General features: G+C 53.1%; 1 protein-coding gene across 2 annotated transcripts in view; it reads right to left on the bottom strand.

Moving 5' to 3' along the window:
* Positions 1-8,801: 8,801 nt before the first annotated feature.
* PTPA (protein phosphatase 2 phosphatase activator) overlaps positions 8,802-27,541 on the bottom strand; it is a 35,143-nt gene continuing 16,403 nt past the window's right edge. The window contains exons 5-10 of one of the 2 annotated variants that reach the window (XM_053560063.1): positions 24,686-24,803; positions 21,145-21,244; positions 20,079-20,203; positions 18,973-19,073; positions 13,954-14,061; positions 8,802-9,448 (exon numbers count right to left, since the gene is read on the bottom strand). In XM_053560063.1, the coding sequence (XP_053416038.1) occupies positions 9,371-9,448; positions 13,954-14,061; positions 18,973-19,073; positions 20,079-20,203; positions 21,145-21,244; positions 24,686-24,803 (630 nt within the window). In that variant the 3' untranslated portion in view covers positions 8,802-9,370. The remainder of the gene's footprint in view (positions 9,449-13,953; positions 14,062-18,972; positions 19,074-20,078; positions 20,204-21,144; positions 21,245-24,685; positions 24,804-27,541) is intronic. The other variant, XM_053560054.1, reaches the window with a different exon arrangement.

Raw genomic sequence — 27,541 nt, forward strand, 5'->3', positions numbered from 1 at the left:
TGCCCAAGCTTGGGAGAAAACCACAGAGCTTGGGACGCTGTGCAGTCATCCTGCCAGGTTGGCCCTCCACGGACCCCCTCGGAGATCCTGCACTGAAGTGGGGGGAAGGGCAGCTTGGCACCCAGGGCCCAGTCCAGCACCTGTAGTCCAGCTTTTTCTAGGATAATTTTAAGGATAGGGAACTTACTTTTATTCATTCATTCACCCATTCATAGTTCAACAAATGGTTGTTGGGCATCTACCTACTCTAGATTAGACACTATTTTAGGCACTGGGGACTTATTGGTGGCCACAATAGATCTCCTTCTGCCCTCACTGAGCTTACACTTTGCTGAGAGAGGAGATGATAATCAGGTAAACAAGTTAGTAGACAATAAAGTTGACAGGCCTCATGGACCAGAGCACAGGATGGAGGGAAACTGGCATGGAGGAGGCTCACTCAGCAGCAACCAGGAGAAAGTGGCCACACTGGTCTAAGGAGACAGCATCTGAACTGGCCCTGGGCATCTCGAGGTAGCCACTGTTCAGCCTGGGGCCCAGGCAGTCTAAGCTGAGGGAACAACAGGTGCAAAGGCCCTGAGGCAGCAACAAGTTTGGCATTTTGGAGGACCAGGGAAAGAGCAGTAAAACTGAAGCACAGGGAGTCGAGAGAGTGGACAAGTCCACAGGCACCAGTTCACCAAGTCTTCTGTTCAGAGTTAGGAGCCACCTGAGGGATCTGATGGATTTACCTTCTAGCAGCCTGGAGCACAGCCCAAATGTGGAGGGCAGAGTGGGATCAGAAGGTCCGAGAGGAGACCTCAGTGAGTGGTCCAGTGAGAGCAGATGGTGGACAAGACTGAGCTGGATAACAGTGCAGGAAAAGTGGACAATTTGAGGGTGAGAAAAAGAAAGGAAATAAGGATAACACCTGGACTTGGGTCCTGATGGCTGTCCACTGAGATGGGCCATCTGGATCAGGGAGAGTCAGGGGCCCATTTGGCCATGATCAGTTTCAATTGCTGTGAAGCCTCCCCCCTGCCCAGCAGCAGGCGGCCGCCATGCTGGCCCTCGTAGGACCTGGCATCAGGCAAAGCTGGGCTCCACCCTGATCTCACCAGGATGAGCTAGAGACCATGGACAGCCACTGAATTCCTCCAAGTGCCCCCCCCCCCATCATCATCCCTTACATGGGAACATGCTGCCGTGTTTCCTGGCTCGCTCTGGGGATGGTAAAGCACACCTCACAGGCTGACACGCCAAGACACACATTGCCAGCCAGACCTGTCACTGCAGTCATTGCCGTCCTGCCTCACTGTCATCCTTGCCATCAGCCTGCGTTCCAGAAAGAAAAGAGGCCCTGGAAAGAGGCACTGGCCAGATGCTGGGCCAGCCATGGAGAAGAGGCACAGAAGTAGGAGGAAAGGATGAGGGCTCTCAGGCCACCACACTGGGGACAGCATAAGGCAGCAGGGCCACCATGAGGCCTCCGCTTGGGCCCCAGGGAGAGGCTGCAGGAGCAGAGAGAGACCCCATACCTCCCTTGACTAGCCAGTGACCTGACCGCCTGGATTCCCAATTTCTTGCTCTGTGAAAGGAGTACGTCATTGGTGACCATGAGATGAGTCAGCCTCTCAAGCACCTAGTTCAGGGCCAGACCTGCCACTGCACTCAGGTCTCTGAGTAGACCAATTCCAAGGTCTCTGCTAGACCCCCCAGGGGCCAAGGCCAGGCAGCTTCTGGGGCTTGGAGCAGCAGTGATAACTGAGGACACTGGAGCCAGGAATTTGCATGAAGGACCCACCAGGCCAGCAGCAGCCTCCACTCCCCCTGGTCCAAAGGCTCTGTGAGGATTCTGGCTGCCTCTCCTTGTGGGTCCAGCCCCCAGATGGAGTCTTAAACACAGTTCACCTAACAGTTCTCCACCCTCCCCACCACCCCCAAGTCCCCATCCCACCTCTCCGGGAGTCTGTAGGCCAAATCGCCTGCCAAGACAAACCTCTTTTTCGTGTACCTGATGTCTCACGGCAACACCCCCTCCTTTCCCTCTCTCCTGCATGGAAGACCCCCCCAGGGGCCAGGGCCAGGCAGCTTCTGGGGCCTCCCGCCCCCTCCTTTCCGCTGGAGTTCACCATCTTCAGATGCTCTTTAGGGGAAAAATCTTTTTAATCAGTTTCCCTTTTATCTCTTATCACAAAAGTAGTATGTGGTCTAATTTCATAGGCATCAAGTTAAAAAAATCAAATATGAAAAACATAAAGCAAAGTTAAAACTTACCCACAATCACTTTTTTCTTTTGTGCTTCAGTAATGTTTAGCATTTTCTTTCTTTTTTTTTTTTTTGTAGAGACAGAGTTTCACTTTATTGCCCTCAATAGAGTGCCGTGGCGTCACACAGCTCACAGCAACCTCCAACTCCTGGGCTTAGGCGATTCTCCTGCCTCAGCCTCCCGAGTAGCTGGGACTACAGGCGCCCGCCACAACGCCCGGCTATTTTTTTTTCGTTGTTGCAGTTTGGCCAGGGCTGGGTTTGAACCCGCCACCCTCGGTATATGGGGCCGGCTCCCTGCTCACTGAGCCACAGGCGCCGCCCATGTTTAGCATTTTCATGACTATCTTTGGAAGCTGGAAAAACAAAAAGGATTTTCACAAACCCTCACATCCCTACCACCCAGAGGTAAGCATATCACTACCTGGGCCTTCATTCACGTGGATGGAGAGACAGGTGGATCAAGAATGCAGACTTCCATGGTCTTATAAAAAGGGATTGTATTTTACCTATGAGCTGCTTTCCCCACTAACAAGAGATCATAAGTATCTTTTCAGAAGAATCAAGGGTCAGTGCATCATCTGATAGCCCCCTGTGTGACTACATCTGCCATCCTTTAACAAACCCCAGCAGCTGGACACACAGGGCATTTGCAAGGTTTCCTTAAGACGAGTCATGCTAGAAACTGTTCCAGGAGGGACGGCCCTGTGTGTTTCACTCCCTGAAGCACCCCAGCACCTGGCACAGGGCGAGGAGCAGAGCAGGCTCCACAGTGCTGGCTGAGTGAGTGAATCACATCTCTGCCTCCACCTTGAAGCTCACTGGTGTCTCCCTCTCTCCCTCCCTCAGGCCTCAGCCTGCAGCAACAGGGCCACATAGCAACCTGACCCCAATAATCCCCAACTTGCTTCCCCTGTCTCTCTGCTATCCTGACTCACCCTCCTTTCTGCCTCTGTCCTCAGAACTGCGCACCTCCAGGATAGGCAGCAGTGGTCAGAGGGGCCCCTGTGCCTTGCCTGTCCCTAGGCCTGGTGCCCAGCCTCTTTCCTTCCCACTAATAACACCACCCATTCCCTACTCCTGCATCTCCATCATCCCTCCCCTATCACTTCACAGCTATGTCCCAAGCTCCCTCCTAGGGGTAGCAGGGAGCAGAGACAAGTGAGGCCCCTGCCTCCCACAGAAGTAGCCAGTGTGGGCCACTGTGGGCACTGTGCGCTGGGGGCATGTCTTAGTCTGCCACACACACCAATCACCAGAGCCCACCAAGGAAGCCCAAATGAAGAGAAGCTGTGTCTTGCGAGCAAACAGCCCTGACCTTCCCCATCTTCCAACAAGATGGCTACCCCTCTCCCATAAAGATCCCAGCGGCGCTCCTGTAAGCCTCCTCAGCTGGAGTGTGCTGAGCACATAGAGGGGGTGGGGCAGCCGGGCAGGCACATCCAGGACACGTGTCCTGGTCTAGGGGACCAGGTGAGGCCTATCAGCCAAAGTGAGGCCTCAGCTGAGCCCTCAAGAGTGGCCAGAGGGTCCCCAGTGGAGTGAAGGGCTCTGGGAACAGGAACAAACAGTTCAGTGGCCCAGAGAGTTTGGCCAGAGTGGCTGGAACCCACAGAACAAGGGCCCAGGCAGAGGAGCCTGAAGCTGGAACTCTAGCAGAATCCTCACTGCCCAGGCTTCTCTACCACACTTGGAGTTGGGGGTTGGCAGAGCTGACAGCCTCCCAATCAGCCAAGTGGGCATGGCTTGTCCTCAGAGCTCTGCACTCAGCACCCCAGCTAAGTTCAGATCTTATCATTCCCTGAGGCCTCCCAGGCACCGAGGGGTGCCCAGGGTCACTGAGAATTCTTCCCTCTCCTCAGCAGCCAGCGCCATCTCCGCCTACCCCTTCCCAGGCCAGAGTCTCTCCCTGCCCTGCCCAAGGCCTGTGATAGCCCAGCCCCAACTCCAGCCTGGGCAGAAGCCCGATCCTTACTGGGGCAAGCTGCTAACCCAACACCTGATCCAGCACCCAGCCAGGTGCTGGGGATCCTACAGCCAGGCGCCCGGGGCTCCTAAATCAGGGTCTCAGTCCCTCACCCTCTCCCTGTCCCTATCTCACACACACCACACACACACACACACACACACACACTCAATACATACCCACACCCCACAAACACCCCCCACACCTATGCCTCCACACACCACACACACCTTACACACTTCACACACCCACACCCTCCACACACCACACACTCCCTACATACTGCACACACACCACACATCCACACATATAGCATATAACCGCACCCCACACACACCCACACACCACACAGATCACACACCCATACACACTCCAATCTGTGCTGGGTACTGGGATACAGCAGTGTCCCCTCCTTCTTGTGGCTCATCTTCTAGTAGGGGAGAAGACATTAAGCACATCACTGGCATTAGATGGGGCTGGCCAGGAGCAGAGTGCTACAGGCATCTGCCGTAGGGCTTGGGGACCCACACCTGGTCTCAAAGCCCTCCTGGGCCAGCCCCACCTGCCTTTGCAACTCTGCCCTTCCACCCACACCTCCACGCTTCTGCTTGGCGCGGGTCCCACCAGACACCTTTCGACAGACTCCTTCACTCAAGGCCCTGGTCACATGCCACCTCCTCCACAGAGCCTTCCCAAGTTCCCCCCAGAGCCCCTCAGGCCTGCATCACTATCTACCATCCACCTCCCTCCACGACTAGTCCACCATCTATCTGCTTCCCCACTAAGGTGGGAGTTTCTTTCCTTCTTTTCTTTCTTTCCTTTTTCTTTTAGACAGAGTCTCACTCTGTCATCCTGGGTAGAGTGCTGTAGAATCATCATACCTCACAGCAATCTCAAACTCTTGGGCTCAAAAGATCATCCTGTCTCAGCCTCCCAAGTAAGTAGCTGGGACTATAAGCACCCACAATGCCCAGCTAGTTTTTCTATTTTTAATAGAGACAGGATCTTGCTCTTGCTCAGTCTGGTCTCGAACTCCTGAGCTCAAGCAATCCACTTGCCTCAGCCTCCTAGAGTGCTCGGATTATAGGTGTGAGCCACCAAGCCCAGCTGTGGAAGTTTCTGGAAGGCACGATTCTCACCCTTTTTAATCTCTGCATTCCCCAAAATGCCTTTTATGTAACATGTGTTTAATGCTTGTTGGATTCGAGAAGAACATGGCGTCAACTTGGGCTCAAGTCTTGGGCACACCAAGTCTTCAGCTTTGCTCTGTCCTTCCAGCCCCAGCTCTTGCCCAGACTTTTCCTCCCAGGAAAAGCCGTTTTTCTTCTCACCTCTCGAGAGCTTGCCGGGCCTCTCCAGCCTTGTGGGCCAGGAAGGAACACAAGCTGCGGAGTTCAACTTGTTCTCTGGGGCCTATCTGACCTGGGAAGCTGGGAAGTGACACCTGCACCCTTTCTAACTCTGGGTCCGCCCTCCTCCCAGTCCCAGGGCTTCCGTCAGATGCACTGAGCCTCTGGGGGTGACAGCCACTTAGCCACCCTCCACTGACCACAGCATGGGCTGGGGGTGTGAGTCCTCCCATGTTCCATCTCCTAGGGCCTGAGTGGCTTCCCACCCTGCCAAGAAGTTCTTGCCCACATCCTGGGTGCCCATACTATGGGCAGGCCTTGTCTCAGGCCTCCCTGCAAAAGTAAACCCAGTACAAACTGATGGGTGGTCAACCCTCCCTTCATCGCCCCTCCTGCAGCATCGCTCTCCATCTCCGGGGCCCCCTCTGATCCTCCAGGTCTCTCACAGCCTGAACACTCTCCACCTTTAGAAAGCCAGCCCTTGACACTTTTCCCACTGCAGCAAAACTCCTGGGAGAAGCGGTGTCTGAATAAGTGTCTGGCTTGGGAACCAGACGGCCACTCCACTTTCCTACTTCAAGGCTGGTGGCTGGAACAAGGACCTCACCTCTGTGCTTCAGCAAGCAGACCTCATTGGGTCATGTGCTGTCCCCATGTGCTATCCCCATTCCTCTCCCACAGGAGCATCTCTCAGTAAAGACACCCTGATGCAGGGCCACTGTTCTTCTGCCCCCTCCAGGGGTGGGACCTGGGGTCTCCCGCCCCTCCCTCTCATCTGCACATTCTGCCCACCTTGTTCTGCTGGGTCAGGTGACGCCACACCCCAAGCCACCCCAGCCACTGCCCTATACCTCCTCTTAGAAGCTAACATGCCCCCTCCCCTTCATTCTATCACCCCAGTAACGGGCATCAAGCTACACAAGCCAAGAACAGGGGTCTTCTTGGCTGCTCTTTTCCCACCCACACCTTCAAATGCAGCCTGAATCTGACCACTCCCCACCACCCCTACCCTGAACCCTCACCTAGGCTACCATCCTCCTGTCCTCTAGCAGCTATAGCCTCCCAAATTGTTCTAGCTCCTCTCTTGTCCCGCCCACTCAGGCCCTCTCACCCACAAAACCTTCCAGCATCTTCCCACAGAATACACTCTAAACTCCTCAGTAGAGCCCATAAGGGCTGCCCTAGGAGCCTGACCCCCTGGCCCCCACCCTTAGCCCTCTGGGCTCTGAGCTGCCCAGCTGCCCATAGCTTTCCACAGCTGTTCTGTGGGGTCTCAGCTCCTAAGTCCCTTAAGGTGTCTTTCCTGATCCTCCCAGCTCAAGTAACCCCTTCTCCCCATACCCCTTTTAATTGCCACTTTCTCTGCAATTCATTACTTGTGGAGTTACTATCATCATGAGGAATATACAACCACTAGTTGCAAAATGAATGAAACTTTGAGATCAGTGATGTATCATTATGTCCATTTTGCAGATCAAGAAGCCAAGAATCAGAGACAGCCAACTGTCAAGGCCTCCCAGTTAGGAAGCAGCCTTGGGCTTGAACTCAGTGTGCCTAACTCCAGAGGCAGGGCTCTCAGCCACAAGCCTCCCTTGAGAAATGCAAGGTGACCTGGGGCTGAGGGTCTCCTGTCCCCAGAGCAAGGCTCTTGTTCTCCAAATAGGAGTATCAGAGCGTCTTAGCTGTCACCGGGCTCAGCAGCCCCAGACTCAGCCCCAGCCTGCCAGGAATGGGGGTGGGGAGGGCAAATAGAGGGCTACCCCCTTAAAAACCACAACTGCAGGCTCAGCGGCGCCTGTAGCACACTGGTTATGGCACCAACCACATACACAGAGGGTGGCAGGTTCGAACCCGGCCAAGGCCAGCTAAATGATAACTACAGGAGGCTAAGGCAAGAGAATCGCTTAAGCCCAAGAATTTGAGGTTGCTGTGAGCTGTGAGGGCAACACAGTGAGACTCCGTCTCAAAAAAAAAAAAAAAACAACTGCTTGTCCCACCCAAAGGCTCCCTTAGGCCAGCTTGGGGCTGAGCCTGGAGTCCCGAGGGCTGCTTTCCCCAGAGACGGCTACTGTTGAGCATGAGGATTCATTATGTGGCAGGCCATGGGCTAGGAACTTCACATCTGTTGCCCATTCCAGGAAGTCACCCTGTGACTGTTCCCATTTTATAGATGAGGAAACTGAGGCTCAGAAAGATTCTATAATCTACCTACAACTCCATAGCTGAGATTGAAACCCAAGTCTCTGTTCAGAGCCTACTCTGCCACTGTCCCACTGCCCAGGCGACAGACCAGGTTCAGGCTTAACCCAAACTGAAACACTTCAAGTCCCAGACACTATGGCTCAAAAGAAGGGTATCTGATGGGGGGTTAAACAGTTGTGCTGGGATGGGACAAGAATGTGGCATGAAAAGACACATCTCACACAGGTGACAGGTGCAAAACAGAGGCTTTAATCCAAACAGCAATGAAGGTGCAAGGGGCTGAGTGCATGGGAGGAGCCAGGAAGGCAATGGCCCGGTCCTGGGAGAAAGGCAGGCACTGGCCTCCCCTAGGAAACTACATCTGTGACTCTTGTGGCTCCTGTCCCAGCCTCTGCCCAGACCACCAGCAAGATCCCGGGTCAAGCCCCTGTGTTGTGCTTCTCACTGCTCCCCCTTTCCAAAGGGTGTGTGCACCCAGATTTAGGAGGGGTGGTGGAAAATGGCAGGCCTAGGCAGGGAGACCCCTAAGAGAAACCTCAGGAACTGGCATGCTGCTACCAGGTCCCCTCGTCCCCCAGTGAGCCCACCCAGCCCTTGCCTGGCCCAGCCCATCCCCAGAGCCAATGCCTCGGCTTGGGGGCTATCACTTACCTCATCCCATATAGGCAAAGGGCAAGTTTGGGGAGGGGGGAGCAAGGGAGCGAGGTTGCTGTCTCTGGGCCCACCCACCACCTGACCAGCCTGTCGCGAGGGAGCAGAAGCCCTGGGCTGGGCCTGAGTTTCTGCCACCTCTCCTCTGCCAGGGAAGCTCTGGAAAGACAGGCCTCACTCAATCAGCCAGGGCCTGCCAGGGGCCTGCCTATCCAGAAGGGCAGCTTTAATAGCTGGGCTACTCTTGGGTTGGGGGCAAGAAAGGGAGGATGTGTGGCTACAGCCAGGAAACCCAACAAAACCAATGGCCAGAGAGCAAAAAAGCCAAGATGAAGCTGCTCTGGCTAATAGGGGTCCTGAGGCCCAGAAGGGCAACATGAAAAGGAGCCTGGGAGCACCACCAGCCCCGGACAACTAAGACCGCCAGCCCACCCCACCCAATGCTGGCTGTCAGCCTCAGCCTCCAGCCCTGCAGCACACAGACACCCACTCAGCACGGCTTGGGACCCACCCTGCAAGGAACAACTGCTCTAACCCTGGAGGCATCAGAGGCATCGCGGTGGAAGGGAAAGCGAGGGAAGCAGCAGCAGACCCTGCCCTCCCTATTGGCTCATAGAATAGCCCTGGCCTCAAAATGAGACTCGTCAGGAGGAAAGGAAGGGTAGAAGGCCAGGAGAGGAGAGGGCGGCCCAGGACCGGGGCCCAGTCCCTCTCTTCATGCCCATCTATCACAAGGCAGGTTAGGAAACTCACCACACTTTGATCACTTCTCACAACTTGGGTCCTTCAGCCTTATGCTCTGAAACCCCCACATCCTGCGCTCACCATCCCACCCAGTAAACAGCCTCTAATCAAACAGAAACAACGGAGGAAAGGGGCAGGGAGGGGACCATGGCTGGGGCGGGGAAGGCGAGCCCAAGAACTGGGTGGCTCAGGCTCCGTGGCTTGGCCCCTCCTAGCCAGACGTGACAGGATGGATGGGCAGCAGACTCCCGAACTTGAAGTGCTGGATCACAGGGAACTTCTCCAGGCACTGTGAGGAAGGAGGGGGAGAGCAGAGCGGTGAGGGCTGCACTGCACACAGAGGTACCCTGGTGACTAAAGCAGTTCCAGGAGGTGTTCATTCCAGGCCCAGAAGGGGCCCGTCCACAGCAACAACCTCAGGGAAAGGTGAGGCTTCCTACCCTCACCCTCACCCCCTCCCATCCAAAGACCTCCACTCCCAGACAATCAGCCCCACCAAACAATGTGAGAGACAGAGGAAAGAGGGAGAGGGAGATAGAGCATGAGCATGCCAGCCCAACCCCACAAGGCAGAAGCCAAGAAGAGAGGCGGCCAAGTGACATCACCTGGCCCAGAGGGAGAACTTGGGGAAAAAAGCCCTCCCAATCTTTGGGTCCCCCTAGCCCAGGTCCTGGCCCTGGAGAAGCACTGTGGTGACATTTGAACACAAGCCTGAGAAGAGGCCCATTTTCTCTAGTTTTCTGTTCTCTGGACTGAAAAAGGCTTCTTGGCACTTCGGAGTGAGACAATAAGAACCAGCTGACATCCTGTGTCCTCCCTCCCCCCCGCAATTCCCAGAATCCCCAGACAAGCACTGAACAAGAGTGATGGCTGCACAGCTCAGCCAGCCCAGGCCCCTAACAGGGCTTATCATAGATCTGGCCTGGTTCAGAGGCAGTCCAAACCCAGCTCCCAGCCTCCCTGAGTCTGCCCTGCTGTGCTCACCACACTGGCCCTGGTCACCAGCTAGCTCTCACAGGCAGTGGCTCCATACAAGGGGCAGACCTGCCAGGCTGGCCTAGGGCCTCCTCCCACACCCTTGGCCACAGAAACAACCAGAGTGCTGGGTACCTCCTGGCTGGAGTACAGCAACTTATGGCTCCAGCAAGGGTGACAGCCTCACTCTGTGGCTGCAGTCTTGACCTCCAAATGAGGATCTGGTTCCCTCACCTCAAAAACCAACTGCAGAACCAAGAAAAAAGAGGCTCACAGGGTGAGGAGGCCCAGCCAGCAGTATGTATCCTGGTGGACAGTGGCCCATAGGCCAGGGAGTGAAAGGGTGGGCCACTAAGCTCAAAAGGGAGCAAAGCAGAGGCCACAGCCAGGATCCTAGGCCTGAGGCAGAGAAAGTGGGAAGCAGGCAGCTATGGGTAGTCTCTGGTGGGAGGAAGGGCAGAAGGGCCAGGCCAGAGGCAAAGGCAGCTGCCGTAGTGCTTACGTCATGGGGGAAGTGGTGGGAGTTAGTACAAGCATCCCCCCCCCAGGGCCCTGAATTCCAGAAGGGGTCAAAGGTCAACTTGTTTCTAGCTCTCACACAGGAGAAGCAGCAAAGGCAAGAGGGGGCAGGGGCAGAAGTTCTCTCCACTTCTCCCACAGGGCCCTAGAACAAGCTTCCCCTAGCCACAAGAGAAGGCAAGAGCTGGGCTGAGGGGAGAGGCTGCTTGAGGCAAAGGAAGTCGAAGGCTCCAGGGCAGAAGGGAGCCTCCAGTCAGGCCTCAGGGAACCCTACCCCCATACCTGGGCAGAGCAGCCACAGCAGCCTGTGCCCTCAGAGACCTTCCAGGTGGACCTTCCAGGAGAGTACAACCCAGAGGCTGGGACCCTAGGCCCTCAGGAGTTCCAGGAATTCAAAGGGGAGAAGGTACTCTCCAAGCCCTGAGCAGGCCCCTCTGGAAGCAACACCAGCACAGTGGTAGCCCTGGGGAATGACCAGCTCCACCACCAACTGCATGAGGCCTCCTCAGAGCACTTGGCTCTTTACTTCAGAAAGGCCAGGCCAGGTATCTTGGAAATGCATCCCAAATCTTTTTCTTTTATTTTTTTTTGTAGAGACAGACTCTCACTCTATGGCCTTCGGTAGAATGCCATGGCATCACACAGCTCACAGCAACCTCCTACTCCAGAGCTTAGGCAATTCTCTTGCCTCAGCCCCCTGAGTAGCTAGGACTACAGGCGCCCGCCAAAACGCCCAACTATTTTTTTTGTTGCAGTTCGGCAGGGGCTGGGTTTGAACCCGCCACCCTCAGTATATGAGCCCAGCGCCCGACCCACTGAGCCACAGGCGCTGCCCTGTTAGTCCCTAATCTTGAGGCCACCTATGGCAGGTTGGTCAGGCTTCTGTGGCAGCACTGGTAAGCCACCTCTCCTCCAGCAGCCAACTCTGGCTGGTAGCCCAGGTCTTGCTAACCCCTCTGAACTGCAAGACTGGTGGGCCTCAAAGGTCTAAAGATGTCTGAAGGTCCTTTGGACCTCTGGGCAGGCAGCATACCATCCCATGGACACTCCTGGACCAAGGACTAACTTATCAGTGAGCACTAAACATTGCAAAGACTTGCTATTCTTTTTTTTTTTTTTTTCTTTGAGACAGAATCCCAAGCTGTTGCCCTGGGTAGAGTGCCCCATGGCGTCACAGCTTACAGCCACCTCCAACAGCAATTCTCTTGCCTCAGCCTCCCAAGTAGCTGGGACTATAGGTGCCCGCCACTACGCCCAGCTATTTTTTGGTTGTAATTGTCATTGTTGTTTGGCAGGCCTGGGTTGGATTCGAACCAGCTCTGGTGTATGTGGCTGGCACCCTAGCCACTTGAGCTACAGGTGCTGAGCCAGACTTGGTGTTCTTAACTAAGCAGTGAGTTCCAGCACTTTCCTACAAACTCAGCCCCCTCCCCCACACAGCACCTGCACTCAGAGCTGGAATTTCCCATTTTCAGGAAAGCCACATTGTTATCTACTAGAGCTCCCTCCTTCTGGTCCCACGATGATGGTAGTTTTGTCACTGTCCTCCTTGTGTTCAACATCCTGACAACTTTTACATGGCAGGCTGTTCTGTTCTTGCATTTTTGCTGCACCGTCACCATTTCCACTTTGAATCTCTCTTTTTTTTTTTTTTTTGAGACAGAGTTTCAAACTGTCACCCTAGGTAGAGTGCCATGGTGTCATAGCTCACAGCAACCTCCTACTAGGGCTCAAGCAATCCTCTTGCCTCAGTTCTTCTATTTTTAGTAGAGACGGGGTCTCGCTTTTGCTCAGGCTGGTCTTGAACTCGTGAGCTCAAGCAAATCCACCCGCCTCAGCCTCCCAAAGTGCTAGGATTACAGGTGTGAGCCACTGCGCTTGGCCTTCCACTTTGAATCTTAATCTGCTCCTCCCTCACCCTGTGTCATCCTAGAGTTCTGCCTCAGGATAGGGCAGATAGAAGGGGACAGGGTCTCTTGCCCTGATCTTAAGGGACCAAGGAGAGACCTGTATTTCTAAAGGAAGTATTTAAAATTCTCAGCAGAAAAGGCAGCCAGAGAGTCCTGTCTTCAACACACGGGACTAGGAGGCTGGAGGGTTGCTGTGTACCCCTCACATCACAGCCCCCAGCAGTAGGGAAGACACAACAGGATGACAGAGTTTCCCAGCAGCACCCACTGTGGGACTGGCAGGAGCATCAGGACACCAGAGGGCAGTGACATGGGGCTGGGTGGAGAGCCATTTGCAGCTGAAGGAGTCCATGCAGCCCCAGCAAACTTCTCTCAGATTAGAGAGGTATGTGGGCTGGAATCTAAATACAGGATGTGAAGTCCAGAGGAAGGGGACCTGGAGGGGGAGGGGCGGAAAGGAGATGGGGCCAGGCCAACTGGAAGCATTTGTACTCCCAGATCCTGCTGACCCTCTGCCACCCTTCCCCAGTGTCCTGCCTCTGGTGTTGTTAGCTCTGTGCATGATGAAAAAGGCCTAGAGCAGACTCCTCTCGGAAGAGAAGAACCTAGAGCAGACCCCTCCCAGAAGAGAAGAATGAGCAAGAGTCCAGAGACAGGTACCCATGGGACAGTATCTGAAAGCATGCACTAGGTACCAAGGCCAGCCTGAGGGCAAGAAAATGGGATTTGGGGAACCTATCACTGAGGCACTATACATGTAGGCCCTTCCCTGGCCAAGGTCAAGCAGTTCCAGGATTAGCTTGCCCAAGATGTGGGAGAAGTTAGTAGAGGAACAGGGCAGAAGTAAATAAAATGTGTCCTTCCTAACTTGCAAGAGAAAAGGCCACCTCCAGCAGGGGGAGCTCCAGGAAACCGCGCCACCTCCGATTAGAGGGCAGGAAAGACCACGTACATGAAAACCACCTGCAGTGGTCATGACAATGTGAGTTCTTGGCCTCCTCAGAGACCTCACCCCACCCAGTCATCATACATACTAAAGTCTAAGGGCACCACTCTGCATGACGTCTCCAAAGGAAAAGCTCCTTTTCCAAGTAGACCACGGGCGTGACAGACCCAGGCCACCTGAGCTCAGAGGGGCCCCTGGCCATTTGCCAATGGCAGGAAAACCAAGAGCTCCCTACCCCCACTTCCCCAGCAGCAGGGCCTTGCCTTGGCCTCCAAGCTTATCAGGACAGAGCTGGGCCTCAGTCTGCGGCTTTTCCCACTGCCCTGAGGTCTCAAGGGTCAGAGCAGCTAGCCTAAGATCCAGAATAACACAGTGGGGTAGAGAGAAGTAGGAGCCCCAGGACCCAGTGGCAGCGAGTGGGCACACTGGCTAGCCCCAACTCACCTCAGCCTTATACATGCGGATGAGGCCCTGATTCACTTTGGACCAGGAGGGGACAGCACTGATGTTCCACAGCTGGTTAGAGTGCTCTGCAAATGGGCCAGTCTTCATCTGAAAGAGAAGAGTCCACAGCTGGAGAAACAGGGTCTGCTGGGAGCTCATCCCCACTCCTCTGCAGCAAAGTCTCCCTCCCTCTCTCCTCTCTCTCCCTCATACACACACACACACACACACACACACACACACACACACAAATACATGCTTGGGGAACCAAGCCAGGCATCTGCCTATGGGGCCCACACACACACAGGCACATATAAGTGCCAGAGACATTTTCCCCAATGGGAAAATATGTTATCTTTTGTTCATCCCCCTGTTACCCTTTCTGCCACAGCCAAAAAAGGAGCCTGGTTCTTACCACCCAAACCCAGTAGCCACAGGAAAGTAAGATCTGCACCCAAGCCCCTGGTACAGCTCCCAAAAACTCCCAGGAGCCTCAGAGTGCCTCTCCAACACAGGGCCTCCTTCACACTGAGATTAACAGTCCAGTTCATCCCAGCAATCCGGACCCTGTCTCTCCAGGCTACACCTCTCCTGTCCTGGCCGCTCAGGGCACTGGGTCTGTACCTGCCACAGGCAGAGTAGAAGAGCAGAGGAAAGCGTCAGTCTGGGGGAGGGACAAAGTAATGTGGCCAAACCCAGGCATCTGACACCCTTTGAACAGTAGGAGAGCAGAGCAGGAGACAGAGGGGCCAGCATGAGGCAGGAGGAAGGTCTGCGCAGAAAGCAGCTCAGCGGCCTGGTGCCTGTGGCTCAAGAGGCTAAGGCGCCAGCCACATACACCTGAGCTGGTGGGTTCAAATCCAGCCCAGGCCCACCAAACAACAATGATGGCTGCAACCAAAAAATGGCCAAGTGTTGTGGCAGGTGCCTGTGGTCCCAGCTACTTGGGAGGCGGAGGCAGGAGAATCACTTGAGCCCAGGAGTTGGAGGTTGCTGTGAGCTGTGATGCCACAGCACTCTACCCACGGTGACAGCTTGAGGCTCTGTCTCAAAAAAAAGAAAGAAAGAAAGCAGCCCAGCTTGGCCAGAAAGTGGAGAAGGGGTGGGTGGCAGCCACAGCAGTGAGAATAGGCAGGAGCAAGGACAGCTCCACTGCTGACCCCTCCTCTGGTCAAGGAGTCTAATTGGCCAGGAAGGAAAAGAAAAATTCTTCAGCAAGCCCAGTGTTGTTCCCATGACATCAGAAACCACAGCAATGACAGGGGAGCTGTGCGCCTGAGCACCTCCCTCCGATGACACAAGGCCAGCACATTTGTATTTATTAATCAAGCAGTGCACAATCCCCCAAAACACAACCCACCCAGCTTGCAGGCCACATTTATACATTTATAGAGGAAACAGGGCTCAGCACCCTGGGCCCTAGGCTGCAGAAGGAAGACTCTGAAAAGCAAAGAAGCTGAGTCTGGCAAGGAAGTAGAGACTTGGACCCTGTGCAGGCAGAAGGTTCCAGAAGAAGCTGTGCACAGAGGCATGGTGGTGGGGTCTGAGCTGTTCCAGGGAGGAAGGACAGCCTAAAGTGCTCTTCATTTGGAGGCATCATAATCATAAAGGCCTTCGGGAGCCCATGGGCCCCCATTGTGAGCTGTGGGTACTGCCTGGTGTACCACTCCCACAGACCTCTTCCTTCTCCAGTAAGAGCAACTCTGACAAAAGCTTTAGGATTTAAGTCATTTTATCTCTGTCACCTCCCTACCCTGACCCATGTTCCCAAAGAGCCAGTCAATACCCAGACTTAGGAGCCAGAACATCAGGCTCCTCCCTCCTGTCTCAGGCTCACCAGCAGCCAGGCCAGAGTCCTGGGCAAGAGAACAGGCCAAACCCAGACTAGTCCCTGCATGGCCAGCCTTTCTTGAGCCACTCCTTTCACCTGAAATTATCCAAGCCTCTATCCTCCAGGTGGATAGAAGACACACACAACCCTCTACAGGGCCTCACCTTTATGGGCCCACAGAAGCAGACTCTACCTGATACTGCCCCCGCCTAGGATCATTGGAGCTATGTAACCAGTCTCACTCTCTAGACGAGGCCCAGGGAGCAAAACACCCAGGAGGCACCCTGCTGGCTTTGTGGGACAGCAGCAGCTGCAGGGGCCTGCTCAGCAAAGGCTCAGAGGCCAAGGCAGGCAGAGGGACACTGGGAAACCCGAGACTGTCTCCTGGACCAGCCTTGCCCACCAGGAGCACAGAACAGATCCCTAGAAGGTACACTGGCAGAGCCAGGGCTAGGCCTGGAGCCCGGGGCCCCCAGCAGTGGAAAGCCCAGGGGTGCTGCTTCTCTCGAGGGGCTGCACCTCTGCTCCCCAGGCCTCCAGTGGCCCAAAGTCTCCCTAAGTCCTTCAGAAAGAGACTCTGTAACTCTGGGAAAGGAAAACTGATGAGGGTAAAAAAGGAATCCGGGGTGAGAAAACAAAAAAAATTAGCTCATTCTAGCCACAAAGGGAGAAGAGAAAGAGCGAGAAGGAGCACGCTCACTGCAGTCCGCAGTGACCCCAGGGGAATCGTGTGAGTCAGAGCAGCCATATTGAACAGGAAATTACTCACAGACGCTGCGTTCCTGCCTCTCCACTCCCCAGAGGATCGGCCTTTTGTAAATGGTTCCTCTGTCAGTAACTGGGGGGGGGGGGGGGGAGGGAGGATAGGGGGGATGGGCGGGGAGGGGGAGGCTCTGCACAGCGCCTTCCTGTCAGCTCCTTCCCTTCCAGCTGAAATCTGATCCCTCCCTTCCCCAAACTCCAAATTTAGAAGCCAGATTGAAACTGAAATTCTTTTCCTGCCTGCCCTGGGCTCTTAAAGGCACCAGGGCTGCATTTCTCAACCCGCAGAAGCCCTACAAGTTGGGGCCCCTTGCCCACGATGCCCAGGGCCACTTGGGCAATCTTGGCATGAACACCCCAGTTCCATTCCCAACTTCTTGGTTCTCTGTTTAAAACACCGGTCCATGGTGATTCCCAGGTACTCCCTCCTCCACAACCAAACTGCTCCACCAGGCCTCTGGGTCCCCAAGCCAGCCAGGCCAGGCCACTCACATCCGACCCCCCACTAGAAACCAAAGGGGTGGATGCTCTGAAGAACTAATACAAGGTGTGCTGCAAGCAGCAACTGCACAGGCCTCGCCTAGCCAGCGGGCCAATGTGGGCCCTGGCCACAGTCAGCTCAGCTCCTAGGCACGTTCCCACAGTGTCCACTGTTTGAAACCATGCCCAACAGCCTAGACCCAAAGTGAAAAGCAGGCCTTGCAGAGAAGGTGAAGAACAGCCAGAGAAACTCTTTACCTGCCCCCTCCTCCTATTCCTGCCTCTCCCAAGATTAAATGGAGGGAGTTCAATGTGCTTTTAGTGACACCTAGTGGCTAATGTAGGATTTCCTCTAACTTAGGAACTGGGTCCCAAACTTTGGGCAAGCTTTTGGGATTTTATACCAGCATTACCAACCAAACAAAAAATACCAGCTTTCCACAGGGATTTAATTCACAAGGTCCTGAGGCTAGCCAGGCCTGCCTCTTAGTTAGAAATTATTGACAGGGACCCAGGGGTCTGGCCAGCCACCAGGGGGAGCCAGAACAGCAGGCCTTTTAGCCCCAGCCAGAGCTCAGTGTAGAGCTACCCTTTCTTCAGGCCCTGCTCCTCCACCTCATCCTGGGATCTCCCAGGGCTCTGCAGAGCCTTGCATCCCACACCAAAGAGAGCAGCACGTGACTGGTCTTCAAGGCAGCAAGCCGGGTTGGCCTCGAGTCCTTCTGACCTTGGGCCTGCTACACTGCTGAAGGCAGCAGATCTCGGAGAATGAAGCAGTGGCCACCCAGCCGTCAGTCCCAGCTCCATTTGCTGACTTGGAAAAAAATGTGTCATTCCCCTCTGGCCTCTGGAGTTTGGCAGAAGCCTGAGCTGAATGCTGACCAGGAAGAGCTTAGAGCCAAGGCTGCTTAACCAGGCTCCTTTGCCCCTTCAGGGGCTTAGGATAGACTGCCAAGAGAGCGTCCCCATGGGCAAGCACCCATGGGTGTGCCACGGGCATCACTGAGGCAGCAGACACGTGTATGGGCAACACAAAGGGTAAGGAGAACAAGTGCCCACTCCAGACAGGAAGCCCTCTGGAAGTTGTTAGGGGGAGGAAGGTACCAGGCAGGGAGAAGGAAAAGTCCTAACACCTTCCAGAAGAGAGGCCTGAGAGCAGTGGGTCCCCAGCTTTCCTGGGCAGGCACCTGGAAAGTATGTTTACATACAGGCTCCTGGCTCTTGACTCCTAAGATTCTGATTCTATAAACTGGGGTGGGGCCTGGGAATGTGCATTTTAACAAATGACTCCCCAGGCAATCTTGAAGAAGCTGTCCAAGGCCCCGTTAGAGTAATCCTGCCTTGGTTAAGACAAGCGCTTCCAGCAACAGAGCCACCAGGAGGGCTGGCGATCCAGTGACTGCCACCACAGGCCTGCTTGTTTTTACCTGCAGCACTTGCTCAGGCACTAAGAGATGTGTCCCTCCACCAGAAAAGCTATCTACTCCAGATGATAGCTCTATCTCCCCCAGCAGTTTTGGCCCTATGGACCCTAGTCCACGACACTGCCCATCATTTCAGAACTCCTGCATCAGTCCCCCCGTCTAGCTGGTAACTGAGTCTTAGTCCTTCGGGTCCAGGATCATGTGGTGCTCAGTAGAAACCACAGGTTTGGCAGGAGAGATCCTGGACAGTCAGAAGCTGGCCGGACACTGCAGGAGAGACCCCTTTTCTTTTTTTTTTTGGCTGGGGCTGGGTTTGAACCCGCCACCTCCGGCATATGGGACCGGCGCCCTACTCCTTGAGCCACAGGCGCTGCCCATGGAGAGACCCCTTTTCAATACCGCACTCTGGTGCCAGCCCTGTCATCTCTGAGAAGCAGCTCTGGCTCCTCTGTCCCACTCTAAAGCCACCAGCTTTGTTTGGGCCTGGAGGTGGCATGGCTTCTCCCTCACCATTTCCCTCACCTCAGTGATGAACAGGATACACTCTAGGAACATGAAGTCCTCATGGTTCTCGTTCACCGCCTTCTCATCCACAAAGTGCCTGGGCTCCAGGTATGGGTGGTCTGGGAAGAGCAAAGAGCCCTGGGATTCAGACCAAGGCCCCCCGCACTGCCTGGGCAGCTCCGCCCAGTACATTCAACCCCACCCACGGGCCACAGTTCTACCGATGTTGCCCTCAACATTTGACCTTGCAGAAGCAATAAATGGCACATGTGTACATCTGATGTACTCAGCAACAGATCAGACTCTCTCGAGCTGCGTGAGCCTGGATGAATGATTTCAGCCCGCAGTGGCTCGGTTTGCTTGTGTGGGCAGTGGAGATAAGACCAGCACCTCCTCCTGGGTTGTTGAGGCCCACATGACAATCACCATGCCTACAGCATTCAGCATGGTGCCAGGCACAGGTGTTAGTGGTGTCTGGGCTTAGGCTGGCAAAGACCCACAGGGTCACTGAGAAGATGCAGGGAGGCAATGTCCCTGGGGCACACAAAGCAATGCCTGGCACAGAGCAAGTCCTCAACAAATGGTGATTTATGAATATTATTTTATAGGCAGTTCATCCTGAATCAAAATAGAGATGATCAACCCCATCTAAAGCCTAGAAAACAGTTTCAAGAGTTGGGGGGAGTCACCAGAGCAGGCCCACCTCCCAGCTCTCAGCAGCAGCTCTCTGACAGGCCCCCCTGCACAAAGCTTGGTAATAACAGTGGAGGACGTTGGTCACTGAATCAAAAGAGCCCCTCATTTTCAACATAAAACCCTGCAGCTGCTGCCAGGAGCTGGGGCACATCTCACACCAGTCCATTATGCACCAGGCGAGCGCCCTTGCTCCAGCCTATGTCACTTCCCATTATCTTGGCAGCGCACTGCCTCCGCCTCCCCCAGCCTGCCACACAGCTCTCGAGCAGAAGGTCACCAGCAAACAGCCTCCATCAATAGCCAGTCTAATGCCCTGCTTTCCAAGTTGTCACTGTCTGCCCTGGACAGGAAGAGGGAAGAAGGGAAAGCAGGAGGGGCTGGGAGAGGGACACAGAATGCAACCTGCAGGTGCCCCCTGCCCTCAATACCTATCAGCTGCGAGCTGCCCCAGATGAAGGGCAGAAACTGGAAGTCATCCAAGCCCCACACTCCCTGGCTGCCAGCCGGCTCCATCCTGTATGTTTTCTGGAGTTTCCGCATAACCTCAAGGTACCTGCATGGGAGAATGGGGAAAGAAAGGAAAGACAGCAGAAAATAAAAAGACAGTCTCAAACTTTCTTATCATTTAAGTACCAGGAGGCCAGAAACAGCCACTTGAGATCGTAATGGTCCAGATTTCAGTTGAAACCGCCATGCCTAAGTTACAGCTGGTACTTTCCAACTAATGAAGCTTTATTCCCTGCCTCCCACACACACTTGGCCTTCTTTTGGCCCAGGAAAGGGACAAACACTGACTTGGAACCTGGGGTTTAGTGCCATCTACTCCTGATAAGAAGTAAGGCCTTGGGTAGGAGCCTTAACTTCTCCAAGCCCAGCTTGCCCTTTGTTGAGTTGATTAGAGTCCAAGCAGCTTCTTTCTGACTACAACCTTCAATTTTATCAGAGCCTGTGCATCAGTCACTGTGGAGTCTTAGACGTAACCATTCCTGGGCTCTGCCACAGGCCTGCTGCATCGGCATCACCGGAGAGAGGCCTGGGAATGGGCATTCTGACAGCTCTTCGGGTGACTCTGATACACACCTGTACTGCCCCACACGTCAGAGCCTAACAGCCTGCATTCAGCTGTGTGACCTCACTATAAAGACCTGACTTCCCTGTACCTCAGTTTCCTATCTATAACATGGAAATAACAGTTGCTACTTCTTAGGGTTGTTCTAAGAATTAAACGAATTCTGTATAAAGCACTTAGAATGAATGGCACCTAGACACAGTAAACAACGGGTAAGCACTAGCAGTCAGTACAGGACACTTCTTTTGCTTGTTTTTACTTGGTGGTGAATTTGAACCTGTCAGACAAAGGAGTCTTAGACCCTCCAAGCACAGCCAGAGCTTGACTAGGACACGACAAAAGAACTGTGGCTCACAGCACCCCTTTCCCAGTCTGAGGAGGAAAGAGATCCCCTCATCCCATCCTCCTGCCCTCCTCTCCCTCACCGATTGAACACCTTGAAGACAATAGCTATTTGGTCATCCACCCGGAGCACCCCAATCTTACAGAGACAGCAGAGGAAAGCGGCAAAGGCAGCCTCATGCCCTGGGGGAGAAAAGAAGAGTTAAGGTTAATTGTCTTTGGAAAAGACTAGGACTATTTTTTGCCTCCTGGATGCAAATCACTGCTAAGTGCTCCTCTGAGGAAGGGCTCAACACAGAAATAACAAGCCTCTTCCCATTCCAGAAAGACCTACGAGGCCCTTTCAAGAACTACCAGCACTATTATTCTACTCCTAAAAGGCCCAGGCTGCTGACTTCTGAAATAGACATTCACAATTCTGTTTTTTTTTTTTTTATTTGTTTTTGTTTTTTTTCAGTTTTTGGCCGGAGCTGGGTTTGAACCCACCGCCTCCAGCATATGGGGCCAGCACCCTACTCCTTTGAGCCACAGGTGCCACCAATTCTGCCCTATTTATTGAGCACCTATTATGGGCAGTGACTCCATGTCAGACACTGGGGAGATACTGACAAATAAGTCCCTGCCCTCCAAGAGTTCACAACACATCAGGGACAACAGACATTAAATATATAATATCTACTACGATTCTAGCTCTGAAGGAGGACAGAGTAATAAGTGGAGGATATTACAGAGGGACCTTGACATAAGGATTCAAAGTTTCCCCTAAGGAAGTAACATTTAATCTGAAATTAGAAAGATGAATGATGAATGAGATTTGTTGAGGTGAGGGAGTGAGGGAAGCAAGAAATGCATTCTAGCCAGAAGAGAGCACACGTGCAAAGGCCCTGAGGCAAGAAAAGGCTTCATCTGTTGGAAGAGCACTGAGGAAGAGCAGGGAGAATGTGCAATGAGACCACAGGTCAGACGGGCCACATTAAAGTGCTCCTGGGACTTAAGGAAACTTGGAGCCTTCCTGGTCCTTAAGTGAGACCTTTTGACAGAATCTAAATTTTACATAAAGAATCCTTTCATGCCGAGCTCAGTGGCTCACGCCTGTAATCCTAGCAGTCTGGGAGGCCAAGGTGGGTGGACTGCCTGAGCTCACAGGTTTGAGACCAGCCTGAGCAAGAGTGAGACCTCACCTGCACTAGACTGTTTATTGCAGCTCAATTTACAATCGCCAAAATGTGGAAACAGCCTAAATGCCCACCAACCCAGGAATGGATTAACAAGCTGTGGTATGTGTACACCATGGAATACTATTCAGCCATTAATAAAAATGGAGGCAGGCAGCGCCTGTGGCTCAGTCGGTAAGGCGCCGGCCCCATATACTGAGGGTGGCAGGTTCAAACCCGGCACCGGCTGAACTGCAATCAAAAAATAGCTGGGCGTTGTGGCGGGCGCCTGTAGTCCCAGCTACTCGGGAGGCTGAGGCAAGAGAATCGCTTAAGCCCAGGAGTTGGAGGTTGCTGTGAGCTGTGTGATGCCACGGCACTCTACCGAGGGCCATAAAGTGAGACTCTGTCTCTACAAAAATAAATAAATAAATAAATAAAAATGGAGGCTTTACATCCTTTGTATTAACCTGGATGGAAGTGGAAGACATTATTCTTAGTAAAACTTCACAAGAATGGAGAAGCATGAATCCTATGTACTCAATTTTGATATGAGGACAATTAAGGATGCAGTGGGAGTGGGGGAAGGCGAGAGCAGAGAGAGAAAGAAGGAGGGAGTGGTGGGGAAAGGAAGAACAGAGAGAGGAAAGGAGGGAGGGAGTGGGACCCTGGTGTGTGCCACATCTTTTGGGGGCAAGACACGATTATAAGAGGGACTTTACCTAACGAATGCAATCAGCGTAACCTGGTTTCTTATACCCTCGATGAATCCCCAACAATAAAAAAAATTAGGAAAAAAAAAAGAGTGAGACCTCATCTCTAAAAATAGCCAGGTGTTGTGGCGGGTACCTACAGTCCCAGCTACTTGGGAGACTGAGGCAAGAGGATCGTTTAAGCCCAAGAGTTTGAGGTTTCTGTGAGCTGTGACGCCACAGCACTCTACCGGAGGGTGACAAAGTGAGACTCCGTCTCAAAAAAAAAAAAAGAAAAAAAATCCTTTCATTAAAAGGAGAGAAACAGAGAAAGACGAAGCTTTTCTTGCCTCTGTTGATGATTATTATTATTATTTTTTTTTTTTGGCCAGGCCTGGGTTTGAACCTGCCACCTCCAGCATATGGGACTGGCGCCCTACTCCTTGAGCCACAGGCGCCACCCTCTGTTGATGATTATAAAAGAATAATCTTGAAAGCTACCATCCCTGGCTCAGACTTTATCCTAGGACCAGTAAGAAGCCAGCCACTGCAGGCTTCTAAGCAGAGTACCTGGTCAGACTGCAGAGTCAAAGGTACCCTTACCCTCTTCCTAGTCCTGTCATATAGGAATGGTCAGCACCACAGCACCCACTTGACCAAACTTTGGACTGAATCCCATGGTTCATAGTGTCACGGAAAACATATTTGGAAGGAAGTGCAACTTCCTGTCCTGTTTCTGTAGAATGAAGATCTCCCTTCAGGCCCTAGACAGCCTGTGAGCTCAGTTTCCTTCACCAGCATCAGTTTCCAAATATAATAATATGACAAGTCAGATACAAACAACCATGGCTCAGGGGCTCCTGTGTACCCGGGACCATCACCTCCTGCTGCCCCAGCCAGTGTTCTTTCCTCTTGGGTCTTTTCCCTACTGGTCTTAGTCAAAGCCCCACCTGCAAAGGTTAAAACACTAGGTAAACCTATTCCCCAGCAGCAGGGGGAAGCAGAGGACAAAACTTTCCCAGGATCCAGGTCTAAAAAGGCCCTTCTCCAGAGCCTGCCTCTGTGCCCTGGCCACCCATTCCCTCCGTGGTCACCTTCCCCAGACAAGGGGAAGGCTCTGAGACAGAGGACAACCACAGGTCCCTGCTCTGCCTGCCTCAGGGCAGAAAGGAAAGGGGGGCCCTTACCAAAGCAGGGATCCTCTTTGGACAAATAGGCCACCCCCTGACCTAGAGAACACTTCCTTTTGAAGGCGCCTGTACACTCCCTCTTGCCAAAGTCTAAGTCAGCTTGGCTGACATGGCTGAAGGATCCAAAGAGCTCAACAGTATAGAGAATGTGGTTAAGAAACAAGGGGAGTCAGGGAGAGGGTATGCCATGATACTAGAAAGGCTACCAGAAAAGCTTCTTCATTTCTCAAAGCTTCTGTAAGCAGTTGCCTTAACATATAGTAAGTGCTCAATAAATGATTATTCTGGTGATGATGAGGAGCTTACATAGGCCATTTGTACTAAGAACAGAAATCGGCTCTGCACAAACAAGGTCCATGGGTGTGGCATCAGCCCCCCCTGGTGGACACACTGGAGCTGCACAGTCAGGCCTCCCAACACTACTGCCTCCCACCCACTCCCCACTACAACCACCCCACACCCCAGCTGGCCCCAGCAGGCTGCAAGGGCTTGGCAAACTCTTACTTGTTCAGACAGCCGCGAAGCCACCCAGAGCACAAGTAAAGCAGTGAAGCCAAATGAGTGCAAAGCCCTGCACCCAGCACCTACCTGTGCCATAGTCAATGCGCGTGGAGTTCCCCACTGACTCCTTTAGGTAAACAGCCACCTCAGGCACAGCAGCTGCCAGATGGGTGGGGACCACCGTGGCCACCAAGTTCTCTGCTTCCTGATAACACAACAGACACAAAGTGGTGGCAGCAGATTAGGCAGCATCCAATGGGCAGGCGCCCAGGGGCCACATCAGGCTGGGGGCCCAGGCTGCCATGCCAGGCCAGCCTGGTTCCCTGTTCTGACTGGCCCCAGAAGGAAGAAGAGGAATGGCATTTCTTCTCACACAACTGGAAGGACTACCCCAGGGCGGCTGATCCCCTGCTGACCCTTTCTCCAAGATCTGAGGGCAACACGGGAGGAATCTGAAAAGGAGCCATTCAACTCTCCCATCTAGTAACTCACTGGAGCCCCATGGACACTCCAGGAAGTCAGTGTTATGGTCCCCATAGGAGCCATTTTCCTTCACACTTCCAGGGCAGCAAGAGTTTGTGCCATCTGTCAACCAAAAGACACACACAGGAATGTTCACAGCAGCATTGTTTATAGTAGCCAAAACGAGGAAATAAAACTGAAATGCCTGTCTGCAGTGGAATAAACTGGATATTTGTACAATGGAATACTACACAGCAAGGAAAAGGGTCTGCCACTACACAACAATGTGGGTAAATCGCAGACAGAACACTGAGCAAAAAAAGCTAGACATTTATATGAAGATGAAAAAACAGGCAAAAGGGCTCGACACCCATAGCACAGTGGTTACAGCAGCAGCCACATACACTCAGGCTGGTGGGTTCAAACCCAGCCCAGGCCAGCCTAAACTACAATGACAACTGGGCAGCGCCTGTGGCTCAGTGAGTAGGGTACTAGCCCCATATACTGAGGATGGCAGGTTCAAACCCGGCCCCAGCCAAACTGCAACAAAAAAATAGCCAGGTGTTGTGGTGGACGCCTGTAGTCCCAGCTACTCAGGATGCTGAGGCAAAAGAATCGCCTAAGCCCAAGAGCTAGAGGTTGCTGTGAGCTGTGACACTACAGCACTCTACTGAGAGTGACCAAGTGAGACTCTGTCTCTAACAACAACAACAACAACAAAAAAACAATGACAACTGCAACAAAAAATAAATGGGTGTCAAGGCAGGTACCTATAGTCCCAGCTAATTGGGAGGCTGAGGCAAGAGAATCGCTTAAGCCTAAAGAATTTAAGGTTGCTGTGAGCTGTGACTCCACAGCACTCTACTGAGGGTGACATAGTGAGACTCTGTCTCAAAAAAAAAAAAAAAAACAGGCAAAAAATCAATCTGTAAGATAGAAATCAGAGGAATCTGAGGATATCAATTTATCAATTGGGAGGGGGCACAAGACCCCTGCTGGAGTGCTAGAATTTTCTAAAGCTTGACACAGGTGGTGAGTATGTAGGGAAAAAAACATGTAAAGACCCATCAAGCTGTATAGCTATGATTTATCAGCTTTAAGTTATAACTTTTTTTTCTTTTGAGACAGTCCCACCCTATGCCCTGAGCAGAGTGCAGGGGCATCAACCTCAGACTTGGGCTGTGGGCATCCTGCCACCTCAGCCTCCAAAAGCCACTGGCATTATAGGTGCTCACCGTAGTGCCCAGCTGGGTTTTTCTTTCTTTCTTTCTTTTTTTTTTTTTGTTTTTTTAATAAGTCGGGTCTGATTCTCACTCAGACAAGTCTCAAACTCCTCAGCTTAAGCAATTCACCCACCTCAGCCTCCCACAGTGCTGGGATTACAGGCATGAGCTACTGCGGTCATCTAACTTATAACTTAATAAAAATCCTTTTAAAAAACAAGACTATGTGACTCGCCTGAGCGACAGTGAGACCCCGACTCATGAAAAAAAAAAATGGAAAAAACCCAGCCGGACGCCGCGGCAAGCGCCTGTAATCCCAGCAGCTTCTGGAGGCTGAGGCAGCAGGGGTGCCCGCAGCCCGAGTCTGAGGTTGCGGTGAGCTACCACGCCCACTGCACTCTGCTCAGGGGCATAGGATGGGACCCTGTCTCAACAAAAAAAAACAACAACAACAAAAAACAAGACTATGGGCTTGGTGCCCATAGCACAGTGGTTATGGCGCCAGCCATATACACCAAGGCTGGCATGTTCGAACCCGGCCTGGGCCCGCTAAACAACAATGACAACTGCAACAAAAAATAGCCAGGCTTTGTGGTGGGCACCTGTAGACCTAGCTACTTGGGAGGCTGAAGAGACAATCACTTAAATCCAAGAGTCTGAGGTTGCTGTGGCACTCTACCAAGGGCTACATAATGAGACACTGTCTCAAAAAAAAAACAAGACTACGTGCCATCTTTGACTCCAGAGGCAGCCCCTGGCTTCCCTTAGGACAGTACTTTGCTGGTCCTAGGGACTCTCTTCTGCTCTCTGTGAAAACACTCTGCCAGAGAAATTAGGACCCAAGTTTCCCTAAGCTCGGCTTTCAACAGCTGACAATTTCCCAGCCCCTTCCCAGACCTATAGACTCTGCCTTTCTAAGGATGGGGCCAAAGATCCTGCATTTTTGTTTTCTGTTTGCTTTGACAGGTAACGCCTTCATAATATTCAAAACTAAAAACATTATAGCAGGGATGCATTGAGAAGCCTCACTCCACCCCACTCTCCTCTGTCTGCAAAAAGAATATACTCTTTTTTTTTTTTTTTTTTTGGTAGAGACAGAGTCTCACTGTACCGCCCTCCAGTAGAGTGCACTGAGGTCACACGGCTCAAAGCAACCTCCAACTCCCGGGCTTACACGACTCTCCTGTCTCAGCCCCCCAAGCAGCTGGGACTATAGGCGCCCGCCACAACACCGGGCTATCTTTTTGTTGCAGTTTGG

This window comes from Nycticebus coucang, chromosome 2, assembly GCF_027406575.1.
Source record: "Nycticebus coucang isolate mNycCou1 chromosome 2, mNycCou1.pri, whole genome shotgun sequence".
NCBI classification, from domain to species: Eukaryota; Metazoa; Chordata; class Mammalia; order Primates; family Lorisidae; genus Nycticebus; species Nycticebus coucang.